This window comes from Necator americanus, chromosome V (assembly GCF_031761385.1).
Source record: "Necator americanus strain Aroian chromosome V, whole genome shotgun sequence".
Taxonomy (NCBI): domain Eukaryota; kingdom Metazoa; phylum Nematoda; class Chromadorea; order Rhabditida; family Ancylostomatidae; genus Necator; species Necator americanus.
Genome location: NC_087375.1, coordinates 16,668,947 through 16,689,054, shown reverse-complemented (window position 1 = coordinate 16,689,054; position 20,108 = coordinate 16,668,947). Strand labels below are relative to the sequence as shown.

The 20,108-nt window shown below is 42.3% G+C and overlaps 2 protein-coding genes across 4 annotated transcripts; one reads left to right on the top strand and one right to left on the bottom strand.

The window, feature by feature from the left end:
• Positions 1 to 3,407: 3,407 nt before the first annotated feature.
• On the top strand, positions 3,408 to 10,650 carry RB195_014114 (uncharacterized protein; the record flags this gene model as incomplete). 3 transcript variants are annotated; one of them, XM_064204234.1, is made up of 8 exons in its annotated part: positions 3,429 to 3,468; positions 3,526 to 3,738; positions 4,018 to 4,025; positions 4,087 to 4,125; positions 5,062 to 5,127; positions 5,198 to 5,299; positions 10,307 to 10,359; positions 10,446 to 10,650. In XM_064204234.1, 8 exons carry the CDS (start codon positions 3,429 to 3,431, stop codon positions 10,648 to 10,650), a joined length of 726 nt encoding a protein of 241 aa, XP_064060115.1. The 3 variants fall into 3 exon arrangements, with proteins under 3 accessions (XP_064060113.1, XP_064060115.1, XP_064060114.1); XM_064204232.1 differs by lacking the exon at positions 4,087 to 4,125 and having other exon boundaries at positions 3,408 to 3,468; positions 4,018 to 4,085; XM_064204233.1 differs by lacking the exons at positions 4,018 to 4,025; positions 4,087 to 4,125 and having other exon boundaries at positions 3,526 to 3,722.
• An 8,673-nt stretch (positions 10,651 to 19,323) lies between these two features.
• Positions 19,324 to 19,953, bottom strand: RB195_014113 (uncharacterized protein; the record flags this gene model as incomplete). Its single annotated transcript, XM_064204231.1, has 1 exon — positions 19,324 to 19,953. One exon carries the CDS (start codon positions 19,951 to 19,953, stop codon positions 19,324 to 19,326), a length of 630 nt encoding a protein of 209 aa, XP_064060112.1.
• Positions 19,954 to 20,108: the final 155 nt, after the last annotated feature.

Below are 20,108 nucleotides of genomic sequence, written 5' to 3'. Positions count from 1 at the left end.
AATAAACTCTCTTCTTATAAAACTCAGACTTCTTGGTGAAAATGTGAAGCACGATTTTATGATCGTCGTCATTGTTGAAGTGCCCTCTGTTTAGAACCTACTCCAGCTTGCTCAGAGGATAGTCACTTGGAGCTATACTTGGGAATTACGATGACTGAGAAACAAGCAATGGAACTTTCGAGTCTGATGGAAAGACGTTGTTAGGACGAAGGTTGCGCAAGAGGAAAGCAGACTCTGTTGATTTTCTCGAAGTTTCGCAGCCACGAAACCGAGCTATCTTTAATTACTGTCGTAGTGACTCTAATTTCGCTCACTTTTGCGTCCTCAGATTCGTTCTTCAGATGCGTGCGTCGGATCTTTAAAATTGCTCCATTCCAGTCAGTGCTGTCCACTGCGATAGTTCACGTAGGGTACCCACTTTTGGTTTTCAGTCATAACGTTGCCAAACCACTAGCCACATTGCACGACCAGAGGAACCAAGAGTTCGGGATCCAGGTATTTTCAAACGAATGAGATGTCATCGTTTAACAACGCACAGTCGCTTATTCCTCTCATTTCAGCTATTTTCTCCGGAAAGTTCAACATGTACAAACAGCACTCACTGGTTGCAAACTATTACAATTTCAAGTTCGGCGATTTTCCCTTTCAGCTTATTAAGATTATGTGAAGTGTGTGTGTGTGTGTGTGTGTGTGTGTGTGTGTGTGTGTGTGTGTGTGTGTGTGTGTGTGTGTGTGTGTGTGTGTGTGTGTGTGTGTGTGTGTGTGTGTGTGTGTGTGTGTGTGTGTGTGTGTGTGTGTGTGTGTGTGTGTGTGTGTGTGTGTGTGTGTGTGTGTGTGTGTGTGTGTGTGTGTGTGTGTGTGTGTGTGTGTGTGTGTGTGTGTGTGTGTGTGTGTGTGTGTGTGTGTGTGTGTGTGTGTGTGTGTGTGTGTGTGTGTGTGTGTGTGTGTGTGTGTGTGTGTGTGTGTGTGTGTGTGTGTGTGTGTGTGTGTGTGTGTGTGTGTGTGTGTGTGTGTGTGTGTGTGTGTGTGTGTGTGTGTGTGTGTGTGTGTGTGTGTGTGTGTGTGTGTGTGTGTGTGTGTGTGTGTGTGTGTGTGTGTGTGTGTGTGTGTGTGTGTGTGTGTGTGTGTGTGTGTGTGTGTGTGTGTGTGTGTGTGTGTGTGTGTGTGTGTGTGTGTGTGTGTGTGTGTGTGTGTGTGTGTGTGTGTGTGTGTGTGTGTGTGTGTGTGTGTGTGTGTGTGTGTGTGTGTGTGTGTGTGTGTGTGTGTGTGTGTGTGTGTGTGTGTGTGTGTGTGTGTGTGTGTGTGTGTGTGTGTGTGTGTGTGTGTGTGTGTGTGTGTGTGTGTGTGTGTGTGTGTGGGTGTGTGTGTGTGTGTGTGTGTGTGTGTGTGTGTGTGTGTGTGTGTGTGTGTGTGTGTGTGTTTTTGTCTGTCTATGTGTCACGAAATTCGAAAAAGGGGGTGCGACGGGTCCACCCGGCGTCGAATTGGTGCGCTATGGTCATATAGCTATAAATGGGTTGCGACGGGTCCTGCGGTGTCGGATTGGTGCGCCGGCGCCAGATACCCATAGAAGGGGGTGCGACGGGTCCACCAGCGTCAGATACCTATAGAAGGGGGTGCGACGGGTCCACCGGTGTCAGATACCTATAGAAGGGGGTCCGACGGGTCCATCGGCGTCAGATACCTATAGAAGGGTCTACCGGTCGGCGCTTTTGGAAATGCGCGCGTACCCACCCATGGATATTTTTGAACCCTGCTTAAAATGTCGGCGTGTAAAGTAGCATGTGCCCATACATGTACACACAATGCACATGGGGTAAGCAACAAATACTAATTCTTCAAGCCGCCTCAAGCACTGCTTCCTATCACACATCTTCCTATAATCGTTCTGAAGGAAACAGCCTCTCGACTTACTCGCCGTTTGACAGCGAATGGGAGAGACAGCGTCGTCAGCCCGCTTGCTCGCAAACGCATTGCGTATGCCTGGATTGGAATGTTTTTTTCGTTGTTATGTGCTTCGCAAGAGAATTCAATGGACAAAGATGTTTGCAACACAATTTTCCAGGGAAATCACGATAAATTGAGCGTGATAGCTTCCAGTGAAATCACGATAACTTCCAGGGAAATCACGATAAATTGAGCGTGATAGCTTCCAGGGAAATCACGATAAATTGAGCGTGATAGCTCAATTTATCGTGATTTCCCTGGAAAATGCTCGTGATCTACACCTCTGACAGTATCATCTCTTGGAGAGATCCCAACATTGTTGAATTCGTGGTGCACTGCCTTGGAAAAAAAATGGGAAACAAATATTCCAACCTCTGTAATATGAAAGTTTCAAATAACGCACTAATATAATGATAGAAAATGCAGTTCGCAATATCATGTATTTAATTGCTTATAAGAAAATTTTCGAAATTACAGCTTTCAGTCATACAATACTGTGTTCAAATCTATCGCCGTTCCGAGAAATTAACAACAAGTGTAGAAATGAAAAACTCTGCTTTAAAAGAATTAATTATTAATGTGAACTAGCCTTCACTAGTAAATTGGAAACTTATTTCCGTTTCGCTATTGAAAGTAACTTGTATTTGTAATCCAGATTATTGTGAATCTGATGGCAGATGTTGTTAATCGTATCTATGTTCAAGTTCAAGTGTTCAGTCGTACACATTGATGCCATCTTGAACCAAATTTTTTGAGATCCCATTTCAGCCCATTGCTTAGTTCGAAGTTGATGATTTGAGCAAAAGATGTTGACAAATAAGATGCTGATGGTAAAGAAGGATGTTCTGCTAGTAGATGGAGTAGATGATGTGTATGTGTATCTAACCTCGCTAATAAAGTTGAGGTTAACTTTGTCGCTATCAACAATTTACACCTCATATTCGCTAAACCAGGTCCCAGTAAGAGACTGCCAACAACACTTCAAACTGCCATTAGTGCTGCGCTTGACATTTTCTTTTGGAAGCCTTTGATTTCAAAACTGGCACATTAATGCAGGCTCAAAATCATCAGAACGTTTCTTCGTTTCTAGGGAAAAAAAAACGCAGCAGTAGGGAGACGAACCAATGCTCTCAGCATCGCCGAGTGGAAAGAGGGTTGAACCAAGCTGTCTCTAGCCGGTAGGAACACGGCTTAAACGTGCATATTCTAAATGAATGTAGAACTTATATAATTGTGCCTTATGTAATTATATACTATAACTTATATAATTGTGGCTTATATAATTGTGCCTCTCTCTTCCAGTTATGGAAACTCTGCTTTTCCTTTCGATACTAATTAAGACAGTTTTTTGTTTTCCGCACAGCTTTATATGCAACGTCGATATACTGCTATCTCAGATATCTTTGCAGATATTTAGCAGTGAACGCTCATTGCTTCATTATTGTCCGTGTTAAAATGTGATGTTGTGGATCTTGGTTCACATGGAGTTGATTGTTCTGAATGTAGCCTTATTTGTTGCAGGTTAGGGACAGTTTTCTTAATTTAAATGAGTTGTAGTTACTTAGCAGGTATTTATAGCTTTATTCTGTTCATCGCATGGACGAGACCACACAGTAAGCCAAGAGGAAAATGGAGTCAATAATGCTCAATCTTTATCACATCGATCAAAGGGAGTGATTTGTTTAGAGCGTTACTCATTGCATTATTACTACTCTTCACGTCGCTCCATTTCGAAGGAACTCGAGTTCTTAAAGGCTTCACTCCACGAATCTGAGGTGGTACAGATTTCAGGTGGAGTATTCGTATACGGGATAGTAGATTATGGAAAGGGGGTGATTCCGTCCATTTCTTCCTAATTGCCGTAAAAAACGGCCCGGAAGATACAGCCTCGGGCGTTCTGGCGCACTATTTTCTGCAAGGAATTTGACTGGAACGCGCCAGCCTTGTGCGGCACCCCATCTTCCAGGCCATTTTTTACGGCAATTACGAAGAAATGGACGGAATCACCCTCCTCTCCATAATCTACTATCCCTTATAAGAATACTCCACCTGAAATTTGCACCACCTCAGATTCGGGGGTGACGCCTTTAAATCTGTCTCTATCCATCCATTTCAAGACATTCGAGGACGCAAGTACAGTGCGCTTCACCACATAAAACGGGACTGGTTCCTTCAGCCGTATGTACACCTAAAGCTGTATTTTGAATTACCCAATTTGAAAGCATTACCCTAAACATGGTTTTCTTTCTGTTTTCTCCCATTAATTAACACAAAACCAGTCTGAACGTCCGGCTAAAGCCGGACTTCAGACTTTCTGTGCTGTTCGCTTCACTCCTCTTCGCGATCAATGAAAATTAATAGTAGTGGCATTTTCTGTGAAATTACGTTGTTCGTTCGATTACGTTGTTTGTTCAAACAACGCTTTCTTCCTGTTTTTTTTTAAATAACAAATAAAGGCGTTGGGTTTCGTTTTTCTTTCTGAACGGATCAGTTTCACATTTGGAAAATATTCAAACTTTAGTTCCAAACACTCATTCGACACCAATGTAATATAGACACAAATTGAGAGCATTTCTCAAAGTATGGGTTTTCCTCATGATTTTTCCCAACAGTGATCACAGAATGATGTTTTAACGTGAAATGACATGAACAACATTATCGTACTGATAAAGATAGCGTTCCACTTCAGATCATGTAAACTATTGGTTATTATTTAAACAGCCGTTTGCATGGATGTTTCCACTTTTTGAAGAAGGCATGTTACCAAACTGATGCAAACGTGTAAGGAGATAGACATGGGGAGTCATAGAGGTGAAATGCAACTGGGGCAGTGGCCACTGCTATGAAACGGGTGTAACACCATGCACCCTTCGCGGCATTCACACGAAGTTATTCACACCAATCCGGCGCGGTAGAACCCGTCCCACCCCATTTTATAGCTATCTGGCGCCAGCGCACCAATCGGACGCCAGATGGATCCGTCGCACCCCTTTTCCGAATTTCGTGACACACACACGTGGCAGACTAAGCCCGTTATTATATAGCATGATAATTGAAAGATGTTCAGTGTAATCTTGCGCTTTGTTTTATTTCCTCTAGTTTTCTGCCGTTCAGGACTCCCACGGCACTGCCGAAAGCAAGTCTTCAACGAAAAGTATGGATGCTAATCGACCTCTTAGGGTAATGACGTCTGTACATTAGAGGAAAATTTTATGTCATTATTTCGAAATTAAAATTCTTAATTTCATAGGCAGAGCAATCAGACTCTAACGTCTTCAATAACAAGAAGGTGACAAAGCAAAACAAGTCACTAGAAGGACCACATGTAGAAATAATGAAGAATGCTCTCAAGGCAACCGTTTTACATAATAGAAAAGCTGCACAATTTTTCCCGTTTTTGAGGGATTTTCTGTGTTTGTGACTTTGAAAGATCCGAATCCGACAGCCAAGTACATATTGAAATTTTTCCAAGAGGAAGGGTGATCGGGATCGGGAGAGAGAACGAAGGAAAATGTGTGAGAAAGCAGGAAAGTGTAGGGAAAGGTGCAGGTCAGAGAGAAAGGGAGACGATTGCAGCGGAGAAGACAGGCGACAATTGGTTCTCAAGGGTCCGATCCTCTAATGGACCAAGATATTTGCAAATTAGGAGGTCTTAGAACTCCGCGTAAAAAGTTGATAGCTCAGTCTTACATATTTTCAACAATTCACTTTCAATACACTAAATTATAAAAAAAAAGTGATTGTGTGGACAGCATTAGGTTTAGAAGTTAATAGTTTTGGAGAAAAAGCAATTTGCGAAATAGTTCTGGGCTTGTTTGGTAGCATAAGGCCCATTATAATAGTGGTTGAATTATCAAATTTACAACTTCTAGTTTTAATAGATCTCTAGTTTTTTTTTTTGGATTTTGATGGAAAAATATTGCAATTTCCAAATTTTTCCTGTACCTACTTGGTCCAACCGTGCTTGATAGTATACTCTCCCTGATTCAGCGTATCCGCTTACACTGTGCACCTACACTGCCGCTTCCCTTCCCAGCAGTAAACCGCCAGCTCCCCATGCATCTTCTCCCACAGCAACACATTATTTGTTTACCAGTAGGGCTAAGACCGGACTTCAGATTTTCTGTAGAAAGTCTTTTCGTTCCTTTCCCATTACTGATCAGTGAAAATTAATAGTACTGACATTTTACGCAAAATTAAAATTGTGCTTTTCTACCAACACCTTCGCTTTCTTCTTTTTATAAACTTAGGCGAAAAATTTCATAGTTTCCTTCCTTTTCGCGTCATTTCTACATTTGAAGAGCAATTTCAAGCATCATTTCCAAACACTCCTTTGATACCAACGTAATATAGACAGAATTTGAAAGCATTACCCTAACTATGAGTTTTCTTCCTGCACTCCCCCAACAGTTATCAGAGGTTAAGGTTGAATATAAAATGACGTGAACGACATCATCGTACTGATTAAGATAACGTTCCATCACATCAGACCTTCTAAACTGTTGGCTACTATTTAAGCAGCCGGTTTCATTCATATTTCCACTTTTTGAGGATGGCATGTTACCAAAGTGAGGCAAAGAAATAGAGGGACGGAGAGGCCATAGAGGTGAACAGCAACGCGTGAAGAGATCGCGGCTGTGGAACGGTTGCAACGTCCAATTTAACTTTTGCGACATGCACACGAACTTACTGTGCAGTACTACTGCACTATGGCTCAGCAATTCGATACCGGTGGAGCCGTTGCACCTTATTTTCAGAATTTTGTGATTTACACACACACATACACATATATATACACACATACATACACGTGACAGGATAAGGCCGTTATTATATAGTATGATTAGATTCTCTAATAATATATGGCTAAGGTATCTTGGCACTGATGCATTAATAGAAAGAAATAATAGAAAGCTTTCATTACCGCAGATATTAATTGAGAATATGAAAAGTGTTCAAGTGAGTCATGTCTTCTAGCTTCGGTTGCCGCCAAAGATTAGTGGCCACGAGGCGGCTCCCTCTACTGTCCTGTGCAGGAATTCAGACACTTGTATCTTATGGATAAGATATCCATAAGATAAGATACTTTTCCAGCATGTGTTAGGCGTGTGTACACTAAATTCAAATGCAATCACGAGAATTAACACAACACCACACGAGGCGAATACGGAAGGGAAGCACATGGAAATGAAGCCAGAACAGAAGCGAAATAACAAGCACTAAAAGCCAATAAAGCGCACCTCGATAAAGCCTAGGCGGGAGCGGACGGAGCCTCGGAAAGGAGGCATCCAACGCGCCAATTGGTTGGTATGAGCGCGCGCGAAGTGGTTGCGAGGCGCGGTGAGCAGTATCCCTGGCCATTCTTATCGTGAAGAGCGACTAGTGAGTCATGACATTTCTTAACTAGATTTTAAGAGAACATCAATAGATTGAAGATAAGGTGTGTCTGGCGTTAATCAATCCGCTTGGGATGTTCCACCACGTTCACTTCCGTCTAGAGACGTTTGAGGCTTACGAAGGTGTATTCAATGACTTTCAGAGGCTAGTAGACGTGTCATGTCAGTGTTTTTATCCTCCCAGACAAGTATGGTAGCAATTTTTCGACCATGGAGGGACTAATCGCTTGGTGAACACTAGGGCGACTTCAAACCTCCGATCGATCGTGCAGGCAGCGGAACCTCTCACCGACTCCGCTACACCCGCCCTCAAGGCAATTACATCACCTGAAATTTGGCAAATGGTGGCTTCTTTGAACTCGCTATTCCAATATTTTTCACAGATGGGACAGAAACGAAAAAAAGCCAACTTTCCTGTCTGGATTAAATTTATGACTCTCTCTCTCTCCCTCTCTCTCCCTCTCTCGAAAAGGGCGGTAAGAGGTTTCACAATCTGCACGATTGATCGGACGTCCGAAGATGGGAGATTCCTCGTGCTCACCAAGCCTTCCAATCCTCCTGGATTGATAAATTGGTACCAGACTAAAAACTGTCTACTGTCTGGGAGACTAAAAACATTGTCTTGGCACATTGGCTAACCCCCGCAAAGTCGTAAAAGTGTATGGGTGAGTTACGCGTTCGTAAACCTCAAGCGACTGTAAATAGAAGTGAATCTGGTGTCTGGCGTTAACCAATCCCAAGCAGATTGATTAACGCCAGACACTTTTATCCTTTCAAATCTGGAAAAAGTGAGATATTCCAAAAGCAGTAATTCCATCGTTTTGTGTAATTAACATTCGTGTACGAACTAGTCCTTCAAGTCGTCTTCTCACTAAGTTATTAACTATTTTTTAATTCTAACAATATCCGCAAGTTCTGGACATTAAATGTTATTAAATTCACGCATAAATTGTTGGGAACTGTCTAGTATTGATTTTTCTTCTTTTGAGTGTAGTTTCCTCCTTTTTTTTTAAATTTGGCCCAACATGGAGTCGCACTCGCCAGTTCTTATTTCCGTCTCTGTTTGGTCAGGCAGAGATTAGAGTGCACTACCATTTAGAGAATTAACAGAATTCTAGTTTCAAGAGCTGGCGTCTTGGCTCCGTTTAGACAGCCATTTACCTCAGTTTATAAAAGTATGGAATGTCACCCGATTAGTTGGCTATTTCCGATTTATAGTTGGGTCAAAACGACATCAAACACGGGCAGTTGCGTAAGCTGCTGCTATCGAAGCGGCGCGGCGGAGCGTAGCGATTGCGGTCGTGTAAGGACCCTCGCTACCGATCTGCAGTTTGCCATGGTCCCACCTCTATTCCAACCACTGTCTCCACCGTACCGCTTCGAGCGCAGCTGTTTACGAAGCTGTCCGTGTTCCATGCCGTTTTGACCCTACTATACATGGTTCTACCTTGAAAAGTACACTGGTATTGCCGCATGTCCAATAAAATTCCTCTCAGACTTTTGTCGTGGTGTACGGCTCAGTTAGGGGCAAGATAAGGCTGCGCGAAGGGCTGCTGAACACTTCATACTGAGGAGACAGAAACCAAAAAAAAAACAAGAAATGGCTGCCACCAGCTGTTTAGCAAATGATGAAACATTCTGTTTGGTATTTGCTCACTGGGTTGTTAAAACGAAATTATGAGTGCTGCATTTTATCAGGAACATGTAGTCTAAACTTATAATCCAAATTTTTCCTAATCCAAATTTTCTTGGTTCTAACTGATTTCCTTGAGCTGTAGCCAAGATTGGTATCGATCTTTATTAAACAGCGGCTAACGTTTCGGCGATATCGCCTTCGTCAGAGCCTGGAAAACTCAAAGCCATTAGTGACCTATCCCCTCAAGCGCCTCATCACCCTACAGAAAGCACCCAAACGGTAAGCAAACTCAAACAGCAACACATAGGCTAGTACTTACCTCATTAGCTAGACTTGTTAACTCAGCAGACCACCACGTACCACAACTACGAGTCACAAGGGTTTTTATATAGGGACCTCACGGCCCGCCCCGTAGATCAGAACCCGCATAAGTCTTGATACGGGGATAACTCGTTTGTGATCGCAATGCACTCATCCTTCTTGTTCATTTTTGGACTTTTGGCGGTTATCCAAAAGGCCTCTAGCGTTCTGCGTGCTGTGATTTCGGACTCGTAGGATAATATACGAACTTCTACCTCTACTTCGGAGTTTGGATGACATATTCTACGGTGTGCTCCAAGTGGGGTGAAGGTTTTTGATTTTGCGAGTCCGTCTAGATGCTCCTTGACCCTAATACACAATGGGCGTCCCGTTTCCCCTATATAATCGTCACCGCACAACCTGCACGTGATACGATACACCACTCCCGATATCATGCAATCACCCTCTCTGCCATACGGGCAAACCACGCAGCTGGGAGTTGTGCAGAGTCGATCATACACACGGTTACGTACCAGCTTCGCCTTGAGGTTTGCTGGAGGTATTTCCACAACCCTCACGTCATTCTTTAGACCCGCTTTTCGTAGACAGCCCCGTACTGCTCTGCTCATATCATCAGATATATAAGGTAAACAGAAAGGGATCTTCTCTGGGCCATCCACTACGTTGGGTCTTCGAGAGGATACCGTGCTTGTCGGGTAGCACCATCTCCAGCTGGGTACCCATTGGACATTGCTACTTTATGGGCCGCATTTATAGACCATGCTTTTTCCTGGCTACTCGATGAGACTCTTGCCGCCGTTCTGTACATGTTTCCTATAACAGATTTTTTCATTTTGCTGGGATTTCTTGGTTCTGTCTGTCATCGTCTCTGAAGTGTGAGTCAATTATGGCAGAGCGAAAGCAGAGATCGCCTTGAATTCGACCTCTAACGTAAATGAGAGGTCAATTGCGTTGACATTGATCCCTTTATTTTTGCTAGAAGTTTTGTATAGATTTGACCTTTCAGAAGTCTCAGATTTCGCAAACTACCCAAATAAGTCTTGAAGACGCTCCTCCCAAGTAAGCTTCTGATCAGTTCTTTTCGAAATGCAGAAAGAATCCGTAAAAGTTATGTCAAATTTTCTCGCGAAACTTCAAGATTGCAGAACTATTTCCGTGGCAAAGCCAATGAATACAGAACGTAGTGGCTATAAGCACGCGACGAAGAAAGAGGAGCTGTTGAGAACTGCCGTTCTGAAGAAAACTTCGGGGATTGATGGCTTTAAGGATGACGAGGATTCAGATACTCTCAAAAATGTGGAAAGCATTGAAAATGAACCGGCTGCGGGAGTTGTGAAACAAAACCCATAACAATTTCAACACTTTCCCTTTCGATGGCATGCACTCACAAGAAGACCCAATTTTGCTTTATTATTGACTAATTATCAAAATATCTGTAGTTTCAATATTTCATAGATCGATTTTGCGACGAAATTCAACGCGATTCGGTGAAATAATTAAAGGTGAGCTAGATGATGAAGACTTCTGTTGTTTTTCTTGCGTTTGTTCCCATAGATTATGTATGCGTTCTAAGGAAGAGCAGTTACTGTTCATACTAGCTTTGCATTTACACCACTCTTACCTAGCTCTAATGGTTCTAGTCAACATATGTCTTTTGTTTTTCCTTTCAATTTTCTTTTTTCTGTAAGAATGTTATAATAATTGTTCTTGATGTTGTTCGCTTCCAATAAACTCAGATCCAAAAGAATTCTTTTCATTTCTATTGGAATCTCCATGTCGGATAGCAAGAAGTGTGTAAAATAAAGTATCTCGGTTAATCGCGTGTTCATTAACTTCCAATAGGTTCTAGCCAACTTAAACTACAGTTTCTTTTCGGGAAATTTGCCTGTCAACATCATAAGAAATAAAGGATAAGGTTACTGTTGACAAACCCTTTTCGTATTTGAGCTCTTTGCAAAACTATAGGGATTTATGGATGTATATTCAACTTGTCAGTCGTTTGACCGACACAATGCAGTAGCGGCAGCCAACCGCTGTGCAACGCGTTCGCAGTTGTCCCTCCATACAAGTTTGATAGCAATAAACCCACTCTTAATTGATGAAAGGCACAGTTCCCTACCAGCCCTGTTGGACCGACGGCAGTGCAGATGCTGTTGGAACCTTCTACCATTGTGCTGCGCTCGTCTCATTTCTTGTGGTCATTTTAGGTGAGAGTATTATCTTGAACTAGTGAATTCTTCTTTATTTTGTAGCTGACTCACCTATGATTGATTGTTTTCTAGCCTCAGTTCCTTGTATTCCAGTACTCCTCTAAATCCAATTGAACCTATAGATAAAGAAACTTACCAGTAAAAATCTCTCGCTTGATCCCAAAAGGAGAATACGTCAGAGCAAGATCGCATCTTTAATGTGCTTGGATTGGAAAAATCCTTTTCAGTTCACACTCTTAAGTTCCGTATTGTTGCTGGACAAACCTCGAAAATCTTCGACTCAAGATATCCCCCAACGAAGCAGTCACAAGATTTAAGCTGAATCTACGTATATTGTGCACGTATGGAATTTCTCCTATTTTCTAAATTCTACTTTCTACTCTAACGAACGAGTGCAGTGTAGCGATTAGAGGTTCCGCTTCCTGCACGATTGATCGGAGGTTCAAATCCGCCCAAGTGCTCACCAAGCCTTTCATCCCTCTGGGTTCGATAAATTGGTACCAGACTTGTCTGGGAGGATAAAAACACTGACTTGACTCATCGACTAGTCACCGCAAATCATTGTATAAGCAAGTTACACGTTCGTAAACTCCAAACGAATTTGAATTGAAGTGAACGTAGGGCGCATACCAAACGGATTGATTAACTCGAGAAACTTTAAACTTTAAACTCTAACAGCAGAACCTGTATTCACCGATCCAACGCTGCATAATCATTGACCTCCAAATATGTAGAACGTCTAAAGTAATTTAGTCCCGTCGGAATTGGTATGAAACCGTATTTGAAGTCACAGCTACATTTGAATTCAGGAGTAGCACTAATTGGTTCCAAGATTAGTTGAGTATATCAGTAATCAACTTGCTCAACTCAACCAAGTATTTGAGTGTGCGGATTTGGAGCGTACGAGCTATATATAAAGCACTGTTATATGGCGAAAGGTTCCCACATATTGCATAAAGGTGCTGTTGTACAGCACCATGTCAGAGTTCATACAGTGAGAGATCAAATGCCTTAAGGAAACATGGAATCTTTGGCAGCAAGCATCTACCTCACAACATCAAACTGCGGGTCGCTAACAAGTGAACACCAGAAACACGATCTGTCCAGACTACTACGATTTCTGCATGTTGTTCTTGCCACATTACAGGAAACACGCATTAATTGGCGGTACTGTTTAAAGAAAAGTAGGAATATCTGAATCGTAAGTGCTCATGCATGCAGCTTTGGAAACCGCTGAGGACTACAACAATCACGCATTTTATGATGAACTCAATGCCTTTTCCAAGTTACGAAGCCAGCAAGCAGTTATTGTCGGAATCGATGTGAATCCAACGATGAGACTCAAAGAACAACAATCCAATGTGCATCGAAAATGATTCTATCCCACGAAGCAAACATAGGATAACAGAAATCGTCTGATAGATCTTTGCGAGCAGACGAATCTCACCATTGCATCCACGTCATCTATGCCATCAGCTGAAATGGCAAGACACAAGAACAAAAAACGAAAAAAAAAAACTTTAACGAAAGCGGAAGATGCCGACTCTTGAGCGGCAGACTGACAGAAGACATCCTATTGCCAGACACCCAAAAATCTATAGCTGTGTCGGACATCGCATTCGATTCCGATCACCGTCCAGTTCTTCTCAGCTTGATGGTACGGTTCCAGAAAAGTAGTCGCGGAGCTCAACATCCACTGAAGCTTGGCATCACAGTTCTGAAGGATGGCGAGTGCAGAAAAAAGTTGCGTCAGTATTGAGTTACGAACCACGAAGAGAATGGACGACGCTGATTCTTTCACTAAATGCATTCGGAACGCTGCAAATAAAATGTTTCCGGTTTTAGCAGCGAGAAAGAAGGTCGTTTTCGCATCTGCAGACACAAAATCCACGAATAGTTGTGTATGTGTAACCCGTACTACCGGTGATTTGAGCCAGTAAAAGCATTTGAGAAAGAGGTTGCATCGTCAGCTAAAACATTATCATGAGAACGAATGGATGTCGAAAGCGAAGGAATTCGAGAAGGCATGGGAAGACAAAAAACGGATAAAGGCGTATTCTCTGCTAAGTTGGTATAGCAGCAAGATGAAGAGGTGTTCGCCTGTCCTAAACACGCCCAACGGATTCGCTGTTGGGAAGGCGAACCCGCCTGCACGGAACATTTTAACACTTTACTGAACTGGCAAGCGCCATTTGTCCGTGAGCTCCTGCACGCCCAAACGACCAACATACACCGCGATCAGGGAAGATGCACCGACGGAGGTTATTGTATATATTAGAAAAAAGGAGAATGGAAAATCTCGCGGAGACGATGGAATTAGCGCAAAAATGCTAAAATCTCTTCTTCCTTCTGGGGTACGTAAGATGATAGAGATCACTCGTTCAATATGAATTGACGAAAGGATACCTGACTTGTGGAAACACGCTATCATAATTCCTCTCCACAAGAAGTTATCCCTCACGGAATCCATGAAGTACCAGGTATTAGGAAGTACAATTAACATCACTGCTGCGTGTAATGTACAAAGTTTTGAAGCGGATCTTCCTGAAATAGGTTATTAAACAAGGAATCACCCGCGCTAAACAAGCCGGCTTTCGTCTTGGTCGATCTGCGATTGTTCATTGTCAAGAGAGTTATCGAAACGTGGCAGCATGTGCAGTTTTCCTTCCCAGACTTTGAGACTCCTCTCGACTTTTTTCACTGAAGCCGTATTTTCAATGCGCTTCGCGCGGATGGTATTCCAAAAAACTTCGTACGCCTAATTAAAGGATGACTGCTGTGGTTTGAACACCTGTTGAATGTACTTAAGCGTTCGAAGTGGAAACTGGAGTGAGTGAAAAGGCCGTGTCGGGACATTTCAGTTTAATTTACCTTCTGGCTGCAGCCATTAGCTGTAGCCTACGGGCTGCGACGCTTCGCTCATGAACGCAAGCAGATGTGGACAACCTACCGAACTTCTGGATAAGTTCTAGTATTTAGGCTCTATACCGAAAAATGATGGTAGCTACGAGAGAGATATCCAACAGAATGTGCTCTGATATGTCTAAGGACGACACCCTCCGGTGAAGAAGATGGCCGCGTTAGGTCGTAAAATAAACGCTCCGAATAAGTCACGTAAGTTATGACGTCGCGGAAAGATACACTATCCCAACGTAGTCTGACGAGAGCTCCTCCATTCCGGCGAGGGAAGTACAGGTAAGACAGAAGTCAACAAGAACTTTAGAGGTTTTTATCCATTTTCTTGACCTGTAGAAAAGAATGGTACTGACCTTGGTCAATTAAAGGCAGCATATCACGAATCTGAGGTGGTGCGGACGTCAGGTGGAGTATTTGTACACGGTTTAGTATATCATGGAGAGGGGTGTGATTCCGCCCATTTCTTCCTAAATTTAAATTAAATTTCTGCGGTAAAAAACGACCCGGAAGATGCGCGCGTGCGCAAGGTTGGCACGCTCCAATCGAACTCCTTGTGGAAAATAGTGCGCAGGAACGCTCGAAGCTGTATCTTCCGGGACGTTTTCTACGACAATTAGGAAGAAATGGACGGAATCACCCCCTTTCCATAATCTACGATCCCGCATACGAATACTCCACCGGAAATCCTTACCACTCCAGATTCGTGGGGTGATGCCTTTAACAGCTAAAGTTTCGGCGTTATCATCTTTTTCAGACTCAGATCCTAGGAAATCAAAGCCATCAGCGATTGATTGGTAAACGGTAAAAGTTCAAATGATAGGTAAACTCAAAAAAAAAGAACTACACATTGACTAGTGCTTACCTCATTTGCCAAATCAAACCATCACGTGCCCCATCTACATGATACAAGGTTTCTTATATGGAACTTAACCCCCGCAAAATCCGCACACATCTTGATATATCTTGGGGTATTTGCTTTGTGGTCGCAATGCAAAAATTTGGCTACAGGCTTTTTTTTACAACTCAAGGAAATCGATAAAAAAGCTACGTAGCCAACATGCCAAGATTCAAATGCAGTCGAACATGGGCGCTAATCACTCCAGAGATTATCCGAAGGGCCCAAGGTATGGTTTTGGAGAATCCAGGGAACTCGCTTCAGGAGTTCCCCTCCGTCTTGGGAATGGGCTTAGTGGATCGCTCAAGTTTATGCCTACCTCCTACGCCCTCAAGAACGGCTAAATGCTCTCCGACACTATCAGGCCTGAAAGAATTAGTAGCTGCAGTTTGACTTTTAGAATCCTAGCTGTCCCGACCCAAACTCTCTGAACTACCATATACGGGGTAAAGTAGAGAAACAGCCAACAAGTCCTTGACCTCGATCAGCTGGAACCAGAGCTGGGCTCGCTTAGAGCGAGGATGGTATAGGTGAACAGGACGCAAGGTCACAATATAGAATAAAAGTATTCAGTACGGATCTTTTAACTTTTGATTTGAGATATAGCATTTTCTTGGTATCATTGTGGATTGGTTTAAAATGCAACTTTTTGAACTTTTTCCCCGGATTCTGGAAGCGTACACTGCACTTCCAACACTACAGACCTTTCCGCTACATGACCTTTTTTCAAACGTGCGGCTTGACTACTCAACCCTGTATTTTCTAAAGTATTTTTTAAAAGAAGTATATATCTTTCTAAAGATGGCGTGTGCTTATTGTAGTAATAGTTTTTTTTCTGCTTTGTTCTAAATGAAGGAACTTTGAAAGTGGCGTGCGAAGAGAAATCCGAGTCCTTCGATACTGTGTTGTTTTCAGAGAAAATGCCGTTGCTACAATGTTGTGAGTGTGTTGAAGCAAGTTCGCTGATGTTTTCTATCAAAACAATGGGCGGTCTAGAAAATGGCCGCTTTGGGAATTGTACTGTTCCATAAAAAAGAGCATGTTAAGACGTTAGTGCTCGCTTTTTATATTCTTTTGCTGCTGAAGGATTCCAGTATTATGCGACACTCTCCATCGAAGATTCATAAAGTGAAGGAGAGGTGAACTTTCCTGAATTCCTTGCACAAGCATTTTTTAATCTTTCTTATTATTTTTCTTACTAATCTTATTTTTTCTTCCACAGAAACTCAGACCAATCCTTTTTGTAAACATATAAAAATTTGTTAACATAGAAAAAACGGATTATAAAATGCACTATTCAATCTCAGCTTTGTCTCCTCAAACGTTTCTGGAAATAAAGGCTTTTAGAACACGTAAGATGCAGTGGTACAGGTGAGAAAGGTTCTGAAAGCTCTGTTTTGGGAGTCAAAATTTTGGAAGTTACAACTTTCCATTTTGCTGTGACCTAGACCTAAAGGGAGTCTACTCTCCAGTGCAGGTATGACAATAACGTTTACAATAACATTAACGTCGCTATTTATTCTTATACATTATATTAATTTATATTGTAAGAAGTTTCCATCAGCCTTAGCATTTTCTTCGTTGCAGGCTTAATCGGTGTTCTTTTTGATGCTACACGGAAGCCCCTTCACAATCCGAAAGGGCAGATTGCTGACTATTTTAACATGTTGAAAAATTGCCAAGCTAGCAGTAACGAGTCGGCGCGTTTTGAAGAGAAGAAGAACTTTTTGAAAAATGAGCAGAGAGGAGCTTCTTGCACCGTCCTTTTTTACAACGCAAGCCACCCCGTTAGGCGCCGATCTCATGCCAACAAAAAGCGTTCATCGAGTAACGTCTGACACCTGCATGAAGTAATAGGTGGAAAGTACAAAAAATTACCCAGTTCGCTGTTTTCTTTCCAAGTCTGATTATCTTACGACTCTGTCTTAAAAATGTCGGAAAAAGAGTTCTTACGCGTTGAGCAGGAATACACAAGAATACACTTTTAATAAGCGGATTTCATTGTTCATTATGTCCAATTACTTTTTACACGTAGTTACGCTGTACTTTCCTCACTCACACTATTCTGCGACATTCTCTGCCCCCTTTGATGTATTCGTGTTATTTATGCTACTACATCTCTGCTACTCTCCATCGCTCTCGATTGAAAAGACGTCAGCGACCGCATAAGATCTGTTCTGATATTATGTTCTGTTCTAAGAGAGAAAAATGCGAAATGTTTTACATATGCTTGATTACTTTGACTTATTACATTTACTAGGAATTGCTAGAAATTTGAATGAAGTACATGACTATAACTGCAAATAACTAGCAGAGGTTTGGTAAATTAAGCCCTGAAGTGGTCATATAACGTTGACCTTAAAGTCCTAGCATCCTCAGACATACTAATTCCTTTCAAAAGAATACAAATGTCTCTTACAGGAGCACATCCCAATTTTTGTGCTACTTTCCTCATGTTTATAAATCATGTGGCACCTTCCTCTTTACAAAATTCTTGGTCTTGAGAAAATATTTTGATGGGCAACTCCATCTGCTCATCATTTGATGGCCAATTCTTTGTGAACCCTGCTTTCAGTGCATTTTTTTTGTGCATTCAGCTGCGACCAAAAATCCTTTTATTAGAACTGTTAAGGACGGAATGACAATTTCATGATTGATTTCAATATCAAAGTGATGTGTAAGCACATCATTGTTCCTCTAGCAGTGCGAAAGGGTTCATAGCTCCTCAATTCGCATTTGATTAGCAGTATTTTTCTTTTTTTCTCCTGTGTTCATTTTGAATACACTTTACTGTGTACCAAAGAACATACGTTAGTGACAATTTTACAATGCTTATCCAGAATTGAAAGCAACACTACGTCATCGATTCTTCATGCCACATTTTCATAATTCGTTGTTTTTCTATGGGAACCTCTTGTACAAAATTTCTTAGAAAATCCACTAGTAAGTCCTTCGATTCTTCCATAACGTATTCTTCCACTGTGTTTATTCAGCCTGTTAAAGGTACACGTACATACTTGGACAAACGACTGAGTTTATTACCTCATTATTTGCTCGGCGCCAGTGGTGTGACATTCTAGAAACGAGGTGTATGTAGTGTGTGCCCAGTGAATTATAGTGTTGACTTTGAGGGCGAAAGCTGGTGTTACTGCGACCCGCATGGAGCCATATTTCCGGGCATTTCCCTTTGAACTACAGTGATTTGCTGAGGAGGACATACCGATTGGACTCATTCTTTCTAATGGCTTCGCTGATTTGGTGTCAGAATGACATCATCATGATTTTCTTTAACATTTTTTAAATTTCCCTTTCAAGCGGAATCTAGTGTAGACTTTCCTTAAAGTTCCCGTCTTTGTAGTTCTTCATAGATCCCTTGTTCACTAACAACGGTAATTTCCAGCCAATTCTGCTCTCTGGAGGAAAGATGCGGATAACTAGAAAATTGTGGTTTCGGTGCAATAACGACCACTCTACGTAAAAATGAAACCTTTAGCTCCATTACACTTCTTCTTTCTTTATTTTTTTCTCATATTCATTGGTGCCTATCGAGCTGCAGAGCCTTCTGGCTGTCAAAACAAATGTATACGTATTCGTGAATTTTTCTTTTTGCTCGCTCTGCAATTCGGCTTCTTGTGAATTCACATTTGTTTTTCATTGAGTTTCTTGAGCTGTAGCCAAGATTGGTATTGATCTTCCTTTATTGAACAACAGCTAACGTTTCGGCGTTATCGCCTTCGTCACAGCCTGGAAAAAAATCAGAGCTATCAGTGATTTATTCTCTCAAGCGCCTCATCACCATGTAGGAAGCATCCAAACGATAGGTAAACCAAAACAACACATCAGTTAGTGCTTACCTTATTTACTAGATCTGGTTATGCAACAGACCACCACGTACCTCAACTGTGAGTCACAAGGGTTTTTTTATAGCGACCTTACGGCCCGCCCCGTAGATCCCCGCATAGGTCTTGATATGGGGAAAGTTCGTTTGTGATCGCAATGCACTCATCCTTCCTGTTCATTTTTGACGGTGATCCAAAATGCCTCTAGTGTTCTGCGTGCTGTGATCTCGGACTCGTAGGATAGTATACTAACTTCTACCTCTACTTCGGAGCTTTGATGACATATTCTACGGTGTGCCCCGAGTGCGGTGGAGAGTTTAGATTTTGCGAGTCCATCTAGATGCGCCCTGATCCTAATTCCTAGTGGACGTCCCGTTTCCCCTATATAATCGTCATCGCACAACCTGCACGCGATACAATACACTACTCCTGACACCATGCAATCACCTTCTCTGCCATACGCGCAAAGCACGCAGCTGGGAGTAGTGCAGAGTCGATCATACGGACGATTACGCATCAGTTGACTCTTGAGTATCGCTGAAGGTATTTCCACAACCCTCACGTCATTCTCTAAACCCAGGCAGCTTCGTACCGCTCTGCTCATATCATCAGATATATAACGGATCTTTCCTGGACCATCCACTGCTTTGGATCTTTGGGAGGGATGTCGCGCTTGTCGAGTAGCACTCTCTCCAGTTGGGTACCCATTGGATATAGCCACTTTATGAGCCAGATTTACAGACCATGTCTTCTCCTGGCTACTCGATGGGGCTCTTGCCGCAGTCCTGTACATGTTACCTACAACAGATCTTTTCATTTTGCTGGGATGCGCTGGAAGATGGTGGCTTAAGATGTTTTTGCTACTGGGTTTCCGATACCAACCCCCATTCCGGAAGTAATTGTGCACATTCAAGAAAGCCAACCAGTTGTCTATCGGTATTTCCCTTG